The sequence below is a fragment of the Bombyx mandarina genome, chromosome 06 (genome assembly GCF_030267445.1).
Source record: "Bombyx mandarina strain Sakado chromosome 06, ASM3026744v2".
Lineage (NCBI taxonomy): Eukaryota > Metazoa > Arthropoda > Insecta > Lepidoptera > Bombycidae > Bombyx > Bombyx mandarina.
Genome location: NC_143213.1, coordinates 3,904,501 through 3,917,421, shown reverse-complemented (window position 1 = coordinate 3,917,421; position 12,921 = coordinate 3,904,501). Strand labels below are relative to the sequence as shown.

Genomic DNA, 12,921 nt, shown 5'->3' with positions numbered 1-12,921 from the left:
TTTGTTGACTAAACCTGACTCCCAGTTTCAACAGAATTAATTTGTAAATCAGTAAAATAGAAGTAAAGATTGTGTTTTAATTTACAGGAGCCATACCAATGGTCACTGCAACTGTTTATTGTGCACCAACGCTACTGCGATATGCTGCTCTTGCTGTATACAGTCTAGGATGTCTTCTCGGTCTATATAAGGTAAAACATTTTTTTGTACATCTCCATTAAGCATTTAGTACGTGGAACATGGATCGCGAGCTCTTTGACTACGATGAATATCGTCGATGACGCACCACTAAATATAATTACGGCAATGAAAATTTCACAATACTATAAAGTCACGAGTTTGGGTTAGGGATAAAATAGGCTCTTTCATCTACGAATGTCACGTTTATTCAAAATTACAAACAATTAAATTCCCCGTGTTCATAGAGGGATATTTATTTATATTTATCAAAAAAAATTATATTCTATATTATTACTATTAGTAAGTTTAATGTAAGTACTATAATATTGTACTAGTCAGAATATCCCTTTACTAAAATGGACGAAGCAATTACGACTTCACACATGGCACTTATTGCTCTATTCATTCCATCGTAGCTACTTACCTTTCGGTATCCAAAAGGAATACCATCACACAATTAAGAAACTATTGTTGTTATTTTAAGACCCGTTTTACTATTAAATATAATTGAAGCATCAGCATGAGGCTGATGTTATCCGCTCAGCCGCAATCAGGTTCACTCAAATAGTCCAAAAATAAAGCTCGTAAAGGAATTTCTAAAAACAATAATTTAAAGTGAACTTGGTAAGTAATGGTTATATTAATTTCATTAATACTTTACATACACCTAATTTAGTAAGCGAGTGTGAATAGAATGACGTTATGCTAATGTATTTATTGATCGATGCATGTTACGATAGAAAAGGATCAAGGATTTACAAATTGCTGGGTTTTTCCGTACCGAATACTATTATTTATTTGAAGCTGTTTATCAAGTTGTTTTGAAGACTTGATATTTATTTATTTGAATTGATATTTATTTAAAAGGCACGAGAATTTGGTAAATAATAATGGATGAATTTTTGCTTAACAATAAAAAAATATGTTTGTTCTTCTCACTCCTTATATAAATTGGTATTTTCTAGCTACACAGGGTGTAAAGGTACCCTATTTGCATTAGAGTCCTAAGTTAAGTATCTCAACAGCCCGAAACGATCCTAGCTTCAACGAAATCGAGATATCACCGAGCTATTCCTGAACTCCACTTGTCCAAAATAACTCTTTAAAAACTTCATTTTAAAAATAAATCTGATATATTTTTGTGTGTTAGGTATCATCCATGTCATCATCAAGTATCGTTACCGAAAAGGGTTCCAGGGTTTGTGTTATTATAAATATGTATTCTAATTATTAATGGTTTTCAGGCGATGAGAGCGTGGTCTCCGTGGGAACGGCGATTGTGCTTCGCGGCGCCATTCTGCATGCGGTTACTACTGGCGGGGGCCCGGGCTGCGAGACTTGGAGGAGGGAACCCTCATGCTATACTGCATGTATTTTTGCAAGTATGTGATGTAAAAATTACATCCTCTAATTCGTCATTATTAGAATTTCTGCACTTCTAAAAGTAGGTAAATTTGAAACGCACATCGTAATTATCATACATCGATGCGATATTATTAATGTTAATGTGAGTTGTATTTCTTTGTTACGCTCTCTCATCTAAACTGCTCAACCAATCATCATGCAATTTTGCATATATGCAGTCAGGGGTAAAAAATAAATATACCATTTCAGAGGGATCGACTTTTTTCTATCTTCAGGTGAGTGAAGCCGCATAGCAAAGTATCGATTTGAAAAAAAAATATAGCTCACTACCATTTCTTTAAAGATCTCATTAACAGGCAATAATATCTTTAAAAAACCATTTACTCTTTTATTTATCAACGAATACACATATTTTTTTAATAGTATTATAGTATTTCTTGGTTCGTTTATAGGAAAACTATTACTAGAAAAATGGATTGAGTTAAGTAATTGATACAGTATTATAAATTACTTTCTAAAGATTACAAAAAATAATTACGTATGTACGTCAATGTTTAAATAAAATTTCGAGGGCCATTTTTATTTTGCTCGACGTCTACCTTCCAAGACTGTTCAGTGTCATTCGCCTCGATTCCCCTCGGGGAACAACCCTCATTTCATATCCTTAATCCGTTAATAAATTCACTTAGCTGCAGTGATGGAGTGCAGATCCAATGAAAGCGATATAATAAACGCTATTGTTGATGTTTCCATCTAAAACCTCCTAACGAACAAGTCCGTTTCCGACTATTATTTAATCTATTACGTCTTTACCTAGATAAATCTGAAAACTATATACACCAAATATCTCTTTGAACCGATTCAATTTTTAATGCAATGTCCCTGAAATAAGAGAGCATAATGTATTGTAAATATATTATAAAATACAATAATTAAAATGGTGCTAGACTTTGAATACAGTGAATACTTAAATTAATCCAAGATCCCTTTCATCGCAGCACAATGGATAGGTTGGCTCGAGGCCAAATGACGGAGGTCCCAACGTAGGGTCGCATTTGATCTAAAGTTTCGTCTTGTCATTTTAGAATATTTTTATCACTTGGTAAATCAAGCGTATTATTTATATTATAATCTTATTTACTTTAATTTACGCGGTACTATCAGCTAAGCAACGCCGCGACGTTTTCCTACTTGCTGTTAAGATATATAATACTTATTTATTTTAAAGTATTTGTGAGGACACAATATAGAAGGCGAACGCACTTGCGGAATCAACTAAACATCTTATAGACCAGTCCCAGGAAATAACTATAATTCTAATTTTGTATTATTTTATGAAACTTAAAAAATCTTCTACTTGTGAATATTAATGTAATGCTAACGTTAATAATGAAGTGCGTACATAAAATTGGATTAGAAATACGCACCAACGACCAGATCCTGTCGCAATGCAGTAATGAGTTTATAATTATAGGGTTTCAGTGTTGTAGCCCTTAAACTGACAATTTAAATAACTATTATTTATTTACTGGTGGTAGGACGTCTTGTGAGCCCACACGGGTAGTTACCACAACCAGGTCTGTTTCTGCCGTGAAGCAGTAATGCATTTGGTTTTGAAAGGTAGGCAGCCGTTGTACTGTAAAATCTGAGACATTAGTACTCACTAATCAAGGTGAGTGGCGGCATTTACGTTGTTGATGTCTATGGGCTCTGGTAACTTAACAACAACTTAACACAAGATGGACGAGAGCTCGTCCTCTCATTTCAACAATTAAAATATATATATACAGCTCAAAAAATAGTACAGCGCAAAGTTTTTCAAGAGATCGATAATTAGGTTGGTATTTTTTTATTGTATATAAATATAAAGCTCACTAAAGCTCATATATATATATATTTGAGCAAATCTGTATACATTATATGTATCAATTTTTCACTGCTTTGCCTTTCGAGCGTTTTAAACTTTATCGTAACGAATCTTCTACCATGACATTCCATAGGATATTGCTTTAGTTGCTCATAAAAATAACTACCATAATATTTCATAAACATAAGAGAATGGAAATATTCCGTGGATAAAATGAATTTGTTTTTCTCATTATTAACATTAATAAACAGTAATAAATAAATAGTAATCTAATAATATTTTTTTCAGCCTTATAATTCGTGAATGTTAAGTTAAGTTTAGTACACCTAGACACCTATTGATTTACTGAATACAAAAATACCTATTTTGGAATACAACATGAACGTGATTCACTTCAGGATTTGAGTTCGAAGATTCTGTAATATACGAATAACGATGCATTTCAGGATGCGGTGTCTCTGGGTGGTGGGGTAATCGGAGCGCTTCATATCCCGGAGAAGTGGTTCCCGGGCTCAGTAGACCGATGCCTCAACTCGCACAACATCATGCACGTACTCGTAGTGTTAGCGGTCTACTCCATGCACCAGGTCTGTTCTAATTTCGACAAATTTAATTTTAATTTAATCTGATATCAAGATTTTCGATGGTACCACAGATAAATCCGAGCATGCATTTTTTGTACCATTTGGGTGACCGAGCTCACTGCCCACCTAGTGAATATCGCAACATAAAAGCCACCATCAATGAAACAATTAAAGTCGAAATCTCAAATCGATACTTATATAATAAATATCTATACTAATATTATAAAGCTGAAGAGTTTGTTTGTTTGAACGCGCTAATCTCAGGAACTACTGGTCCGATTTCATAAATTCTTTCAGTGTTAGATAAACAATTAGGTTAGAAAGGCTATATAACATCACGCTAAGACCAATACAAGCGAAGCACCAATAAAGAATGTTTCAAAATCCTTTTTCCCCTTTGAGAGCTTCCGCTGCGTGCGCTGCAGAAACGGTTACCTAAAGTTTCGCTAAAATAATTTATAACAAAATTGTTGCCTAAGCTACGGATATCACATCATTCAAACCGGAACGCGTAACTCCTTCGCGGCAGAGGTGTGCAGGAGGGTCGTACCTACCCGCGTGGCCCAATAATACGCTCTACCAATAGCAAATGCCGATTGGTGATCATAGGACGCTGGTACCACTCAGAGAACGCTGTTGCCCGTCCTCCGATGAATCACTTTGTCGCTTTTAACGACACCCGCGGAAAGAGATGGTTTAGTTTGATTCTAGACCGACACTCTAATTATAAATAAAAAACATTCGTTATTTATCCAGACGAGCTTTGAAATTTATTCCCTTCGGCATTATTTACACCTTATAAAAAAATTACAGCAATATAGTTTAATAACAAACTTGCTTTCAGGTAACTACACTGGACTTAGCCTGGATGTCTCGTGTGGATTGCGCCGTGCCTGTTCGCCATCTTTGACGCACGTGTTGCCAGCAAACTTTTCCTGAAAAAAACCTTTCAGCATTATTTTTACATCTGATCAATCGCTATTGGATCACATATATCATTTAACAACAAAGCAACGCTACAAAATATAGCATAAATTTGACTTTTTAAATCGATTACATACATTTTCATTCACATGATGAGACACGTGATAGGTTTATTTGTGGAAATTCCTACCCAATGAAACATTTGAATTTGATTTTGGTTAGGCTTAGAAGTCTGCTCCCTAATCCCCATTTATTTTAACATTGCCCCAAATCGATTTACCCTAACAGCGCAAGAGAAAACATAATGAAATTATAGGACTTAACGAGAAGAACCAAGGACAAGGCTTTCCAATATTATTTAGAAAAAAAAGCACACGTGAAGACAAAAATTCTAACTCCTGCATAGTAATGTTATATATATTGAGACTATTAGAAGAACGGCAATCGTCGTTCATTGATTTACATCGCTATCTTACTGGGCGTACTCTGAGCGAGCCCGCGTTCAAAAATGGGCGTAGGGAACAACGATGTTCATTTAACCAAAGCAGACATATAGTTTCAAGAAGATAAATAAAATAAAGTTACCTGGCGCACGTCAATCGGCCCTGTTTATTTTATCGTGTTCGGTATATTTTGGAAACGGCTGAATGAACTTAGATGTTTTCGTTTTTTCCTTACACTTATATTCCTTAAAGCAAAACTAAAATAACAAAGCAACTTACTTCAGCTAACTTTCGTATGTGACCTTCGATAATCGAAGTGTGTGGCAAAAATCCAAAAGACAAAACCGATTACGATAGAAGCTCCGAAAGTTCAACTATTTCAAACTTTGTACTAGAGAGTAAGTAGTAACCATTTTACATGCGCTGGTGATGCAATAACAATATACGTATATTAAACATATCTGAAGTAAAAAAAACAGTATTTTCGAACTTGGTTCCATAAATTTATTTATTTTATTTTTTATTTTATAATTAACAATTATAATTTAAATTTGACTAAGACTCCCAATTTTTAGTTCTATAATGTTGTCAATTTTCATGAATGTACAATATATCCGTGTCTACAAGCCATACTTTAGGACATAGCACATGCTTGCTTAGTTTTCCATTCGAGTTTTTCGATTTAACAATATTTAACTGATTGACATTTTCAAGTTTGTGAAATATTGCGCCCACTAATTTAACAGTAAAATTAATGCACGACATAAATACCAGATTATCCACAAGCTCTTACAGCAGTTGTAATTAAATATAAACACAAATTGACAATACCACGGCCTACAAAGAAAAATATAATAGTTTAATAGGTTTTTTCATCACCAATCGAATTGATTGTTTAGCTTAATGACAGGTAATGACGCCATTCTTACAATAATTAGTCATTAAAATTAGATAGAATTGTTTCCTTGCATATAATAGTATCGACAATTAGTAAGATAAGGTCTCGAATCGTATGTAACGTTCGACAAGTTAAGTTGTAGATTCTTCTTAGCTACTTAAAATTTACTTATAGCAAATTGTCTTCCGTGCGGAAGTAAAATCAACGATTAGGGTTTAGCACGTGTTAAATGAAGATTCAATAAACACAGTGCACGAATTAATTGTAACATTTTTGCACTCACTTCTTATATTCTTGTAATATGACGGGTAAAAGGTTTATCGCGGTGTAATTAATATGCGGAATATTATGTATGACATTACTTCCATCATAATAATGCAACATGGAGGATTTTAACAGATATCGTAGAGCAGTGGTTTCCATGGGCAATCTAAAAAATAAGGTTAATATTACATGTTACATGTTTGCTCATTCTTTTATCCTAATAATTATAATTATGAATTGATAAGTTAATACCAATGTAACAGGATGAAGTTGGAATATTATTAGCATATTATAGGTCGTCTATAGAAACCGCCGAAGGGAATTAACTCAACAGCGAAACTAAAATTTCGTACTGTGATATTAATCCGGTTGTTCATCATGCAGTACCGGCACACGGGAAGCAGTGTAACTCAACCGCATCGTCCTCTTAATTACTTTCTGAATACTACTCTCGGACTTTCTGCCCCTCGTTTTTCTAATAATTTAGTTGGCACTGTTCGCCCATAAAGTGGCCACTACCACTGCAACTGCTTCGGACATGAAACATTCATGTGTTTCGAACAGTAGCATAACTGTATTATTATATTACCAATTGAGGTTCACCTCAAAATATTGGTGGCGGCATTTCTTTTTATTATTTCTATGGTATGGTATTCCTCATCACCAGCTGGACAGGGTCTCTAGACAATAGGTCTACGACTAGGTCTTCAGACTATCCTATATCTATCCTAGACTATCCTAAACTAGGGATAGTCTCCAAACCATGTACCAAGAGCAATCTATAAACAAACCACGTGGGTTATATGATCGATAATTGTTAAGATCACTTTATCAAAGATGTTGAAATATCCAAATGGGCGCTACGTATGATAGAATCTCAACACAACTGTAAAATAACAATTAAAAAACAATGCAATTACTTTATAACAATTGCATAGGTTGCGCCATTTGTCCTATACCAACTACCTTTGGCGACTTTCTATACACATAATTGATGAATTGTTCCTATATAGTGATTTTAACCCATTCACTTACGGTAACGAGTGATTAGAAAAGTGAATTAATTAACTTGACATTCATTTTGTGTTTATTATTTAGGACTGAAAGTTTAAGTGAAATCAGTCACTTCCAAGTTCATAGTACAAATTATTTTCCTTTTTGTTTTATTAATAATTATTACAATTATAATGCAACAAGTACCTAATTATTAGATATATTTCATTTTGTACATATTACTTATTTTAAGATAATAATCACATTTCTTGTATTTTTAATGAAACTTTGATCTCGTGTAAGTAAGATCAGCGTACGAAACTTAAGAATAGAAAGTATGTTACAAAAGCGTTTAAGCTTAACTTACTTGATTTTAATCAGCTTTAAAACGCAATCGACACTTTTGATGATGACTTACAAATCGGTGTAATACTTGATGTTGGCTTTGACTATTTCTTCGTCGGTACACCGAGTAAGCGTTATTCGTCGTAGGCATCAAAGGCGAAGGAATAAATTTAAATAAAAATGTACTTATAGTCCATAAGAATGTTCAAAAGTAATTAAAACGAAGTAGTATTTTGTCATGTACATGATTTTTCCATAGATACAGACGAAGATTGTTACGGAAAATAATAGAAAATATTTTTCTTACGATTTATTTAATTCCTTCAACGATTTTGATACCTACATTGATTTTGAAGTATTTGTCGAGCGTAGTAAATGTAATTGGATTTAAATTTCGTAATCCGAGCCAGTTAAAGTTTTTTCTGGACCTGTATAGAAAACTGGTACACTGGCGGTATATAGAAAAGCTTTCACAAAATTTTCCTTCATAAACCAAATCAGGCATACACACTACACAACCCGTGAAATTTATACATAAAAATAAGAATATGCTTTTATGTAAAATGACAAATAGCATTCCTAAAGGGCTCCTTTAAGAAAGTCTTGTTAAATTTATTCCTTAGATATAATCGTAGAGTCACTAGTTAGAAACATTCAAAGCAATAATAGATGACAATGAAAAATCTTGAAGAAATTTGACAAAAGTAGGGCTCACATTATGAAATATTTAAAACAAAGTATTTTGAACCCTCAATTGTTAAAATTTTATATCACGTCTTTTCGATGGCTTTAAATTAAATCTACTTTTGTCAAAGTTCTACTGTTATTTATAAAGTAGAATTAGATAATACCAAGTGTACTTGAAGTTTAATACTAGTTAAGAATTCGCACGATATTGTTTAAGCGGAGCGATGGTGTTTGAAATATCCTTCAGTATTGAATAAATAACCTACAACTTTGGTAAAATCTAATAAAATTGTTTTGTCAAAAACAATGCACATTGTTATTGTAACACAAAAAGTATATAAAAATAAAGTGTTCGATAATCAAATGCTATAGTTTTAAAATGTGCTTAAGCAGGCACTCGGTGCGGAATTTTTTAAATGTTGAAAGGAGAAAAAAGAAAATCAATGAAAAAAAAAATGTTTTGAATGATAAAATTCTAAAAGAAAATGAATGAAATATCGTCGGCTTTTCTTTTGAATCAAATGCTTCTTTAACAATTCTCGTGACAACTCAACAACCAAAGAAAGAATATTTCATCATTCACCCTGACCATGCTCGTGCGAGTAGCACGGTGAGGGTGAACATCATCTTTGAATTATCTTCTTAAATAACGTTCAGTGTCAAACGTTTTCGCAGACATTTACTAATTTTCTTTATATTTTTCGAGGCAAATATTCCGATGGTACTATTTTTTTAACTTTTTATTTTTGTCTATGCACACATGAATGTTTATTTATTTAGATGAGAGGTTGTGTATGCAGTACTTTCTGTCATATTATTCAACTATTGAATAAATAAAATAAATGTATTTATGACTATTAAGTCACAATTTCAATTTGTTCAGCTATATTTAAAGTTCATTACTACGATGAGTAAAAGAAAACAATAGCTAAATGCAGTAATTATATTTAATATGTATGTATCTATCAATGGATCGAGCAAAAATTTTATATAGTCACAATCTCACGATCACAAGTTAAAATTTAATTATAAAAATATAAACGATGAGTTGAATATTGAAACATTTTCATTTTTATAACTTTATGCACTTAGTACAATTAAGGGTAAAATTACAATTTTAGATACTATACTATAGTTATACGCTAGCTATAGCTAACTAGTTATAGCTATGGCACGCATTTAGGACATTTACAAATGCAATAAATTACGCATAATGTAAATCCACATTTCATTAAAATTACCAACGCAAACAAAATAATATATATACTAAATATTGTACTAAACTAAATGTCCAACTTTCAATTACTAATAATAAAACATCCGATACAATACAGATTCAATCTGTTCATTTACTAATTAAGAACTTTGTTATTTCGTTGTGAGAATCGAACGTTCCATTTTGTAGGTATTCCATAATCAGATCGATTAAAAATAAAACCACCTTTAATGCTTGCATTAAACTATTTATATTATACATTTTTCTATTCAACGGGAGTGGGGACTTTTTGTCACAAAATAATTAACTCAATTCTAATAGCAATCCAAAAATAAAATTAGATAATTTAGAAATATTTTCAAGCTGACTGAACCAGATTTTTATTACTAAGATGGTTAGACCAGCTCATAGCCGACCTGGTATTAAATAGTTACCGGAGCCCCAATGTCAATGTCGCTATCCACTTTCAGATATGAGTTCTAAGTCTCTGTTTTTTAGTACAACGGCTACCTCACCCTTCATGGCAGAAATAGGCAGGGTGGTGGCACCTACCAGTGTGGGCTCACAAGACGCCCTACCACTAGCAACGTACGCAAATGGTACTGAACCACTCTTAGAATTATGACGTCCCTACTCATTTAGGTCTATTGAGGATAATTTTCCATCCGTTAAATCAGTTAACTAGCCAGCAGCTGCAGTGGATAATGGGCTAACCTCCACCGCTTTGCAAGGTTTTATACATTTTCAATCAAGAAATCTGTAACCAAATTATTTTTGTTATTACGTTTAATTATTACAAACCCTAACTTCTATAGTAATTATTGATAAGATTGACATTTTTATCATACAAATATTTTAATAATCGTGATAACTCTGAACTCTGATACAGACCTAATAAAAACATACATTTGTTAAAAGTTTCAGTAATTTTTACACTTTGTCAACTCACTATCTAAAGTCTAAAGCATAAAAGTCTTGGGGTTCAAGGACTTACTCATTTCATTCCACGTAGTATCATCTAGCGGATACACCCCATGCTCATCTAAATCCTTCATTTGTGTTACAAGACCCTTCACAAATAAGTACTTAGTAAAAAAACTTAATTTCTAAGTAAAATAAATACATTATTTATTATAAACAGTCGCTGCATTCATGTATATTTGTAAGTATACATTTGTAATTATCATTAAAAAACTATTAGTATTATTTGAAACTCGAATACCCTTGATCGTCATTAAAGTCATTCATTATAATTAAATGTTTTCAACTCTTACTACTTACTGTGCATAATGGTATATTTTTCGAAATACAATCAACCTAAAATTTATAGTTGTATAGTATTTCACGCCACAGTAGTTAATAACGCATCAATAAAGCTATTAGAAATATAATTTACGTGTGAACAAAACTCGCCATAAATTATAACCTAATGAAAATTGTCAAAGTGTAGGATGTTAAAGAGAGATTAAAGTTTATTTAAATTCGCAAAATAGTTTTACTACAGCTGAAGCTTGAAATATCTCGAAGTGTCTTATCGAAGTGTTGAAATATTTTAAAACATTATTTAAGCACTGAAAACTCGTTATTTTTATGACCATTTAAAGCAGAGGATCCAACAGACTTTATTTCAGCTATTGATAAACGTAGGCAGGGAGAGAGGCAAAGCCAAGCCGCTGCCTACCGCTAGCGGTAGTTAGCACAGGCTTCAGGTATTAACGAAACCTTAAACATACTTAAATGTGTTCTGAGTTCATTACCCAAGAAAAAAGCCTAGTTTAGACCCGTTGTCTGTGGAGCGTTAATTTACTTATTTGCATTAGTACGTACCTACATACATTGGCTCGAACGCGCCACAGCGTAACCATCTTGCAATGCTGCAAATAAATCTTGTCGAATGCGTTAAATGTCACGTATTACACATATAATGACATTGGATATTTTTGAGGGAAACACCACGGAGACAATTGACGCAAGACAGAGCCCGCATTTTGTTATCTATATTTTATTTTGTACGAGTTTATTATGCAGCGGCGGGGTCAAGTCTCCTGGCCTGGCTGTTATATACGCGAGTAATCGAACATGAAGGTGAGATATTTTAAGAACAATATTTTTGTGCGTTTGTGATAAGGAATTACCGGAGCATGAGCCCACAACACAATTTTAATAAAATATGAAGTTATCGTGACCTAAAGGTTAAGACGCCGGGTGCATTCGTATCGAGCGTTAGGACTGTAACGGTGTTCATATCCCGTAGGCAGATACCAATTTTTCTAATGAAATACGTACTTAAGCCACTTGAATGATTTCCACGGTGTAGGAATAAAATTGAGGGGGCGAACTTGAGGACTCAGCCGGGAGGGTTTGCAATGTAGTCACTCACCTGATGGGCCTGATCTATTGATCAGGCCCATCAGGTGCTATATTTAGCCAGTCACTCAGAAACGCAACCTATACTCGGAGTTTACCTGCGCGATCTAATCAGGAATGAAAAGATTCGCAGATGAACAAACGTAACCGATTAAAACTACTTTTGCGGCTTAATCTTTGTTATGGTCTTTATATACTATTATATTTCCGACGTTTGAATTTTTTATTTTACAGATTTAGTGGTCACGGACGACTTATAAGACAACATTTGAATATTATACTAGTATACCTGAAGCAGTATTAATTACTTCCCCAACTCACGAAAATCAAAAAAGACTACATTAAAACTAACATAGCATTGCAAATTAGCAATAGCAGTGAACATGTATATTGCTCGTAGAACAAATGGTGGTTGAGGCCAAAAAGCTCTAAGGAGCAGGCAGACATCTCTCAAGGTGGACCGACGATCTCATGAAAGTCGCGGAATTCCGCCGAATGGTAGCAACGTGGGATCGGTAATTGTGGTAAGCCTTGGGGGAAGTCTATATCCCGCAGCGGAAGTGGTCAGGCTGATGACGTTGATGAACCGCTGAGGTCATAACTTAGTATTACGTGTATAGTTTTTGTATTTAACAACTAGTTTTTTTGGTGTACCAAATACGTATCTAAAATTATTTTATCGTAATTATTTAAAATATACGAGTAAACAGAAATTAACCAAAACTTTTCAAACTTGTCTAATGAATTATAACTATACAATTAAAATTGTAATTAAATACTCATTTTTA

The 12,921-nt window shown here is 33.3% G+C and overlaps 1 protein-coding gene across 1 annotated transcript in view; it reads left to right on the top strand.

The window, feature by feature from the left end:
* LOC114239868 (progestin and adipoQ receptor family member 4) overlaps positions 1-4,982 on the top strand; it is a 44,643-nt gene extending 39,661 nt beyond the window's left edge. The window contains exons 3-6 of the mRNA XM_028170280.2: positions 88-191; positions 1,425-1,562; positions 3,859-3,999; positions 4,841-4,982. Of these exons, the coding sequence (XP_028026081.2) occupies positions 88-191; positions 1,425-1,562; positions 3,859-3,999; positions 4,841-4,906 (449 nt within the window). The 3' untranslated portion in view covers positions 4,907-4,982. The remainder of the gene's footprint in view (positions 1-87; positions 192-1,424; positions 1,563-3,858; positions 4,000-4,840) is intronic.
* The last annotated feature ends 7,939 nt before the right edge of the window (positions 4,983-12,921 follow it).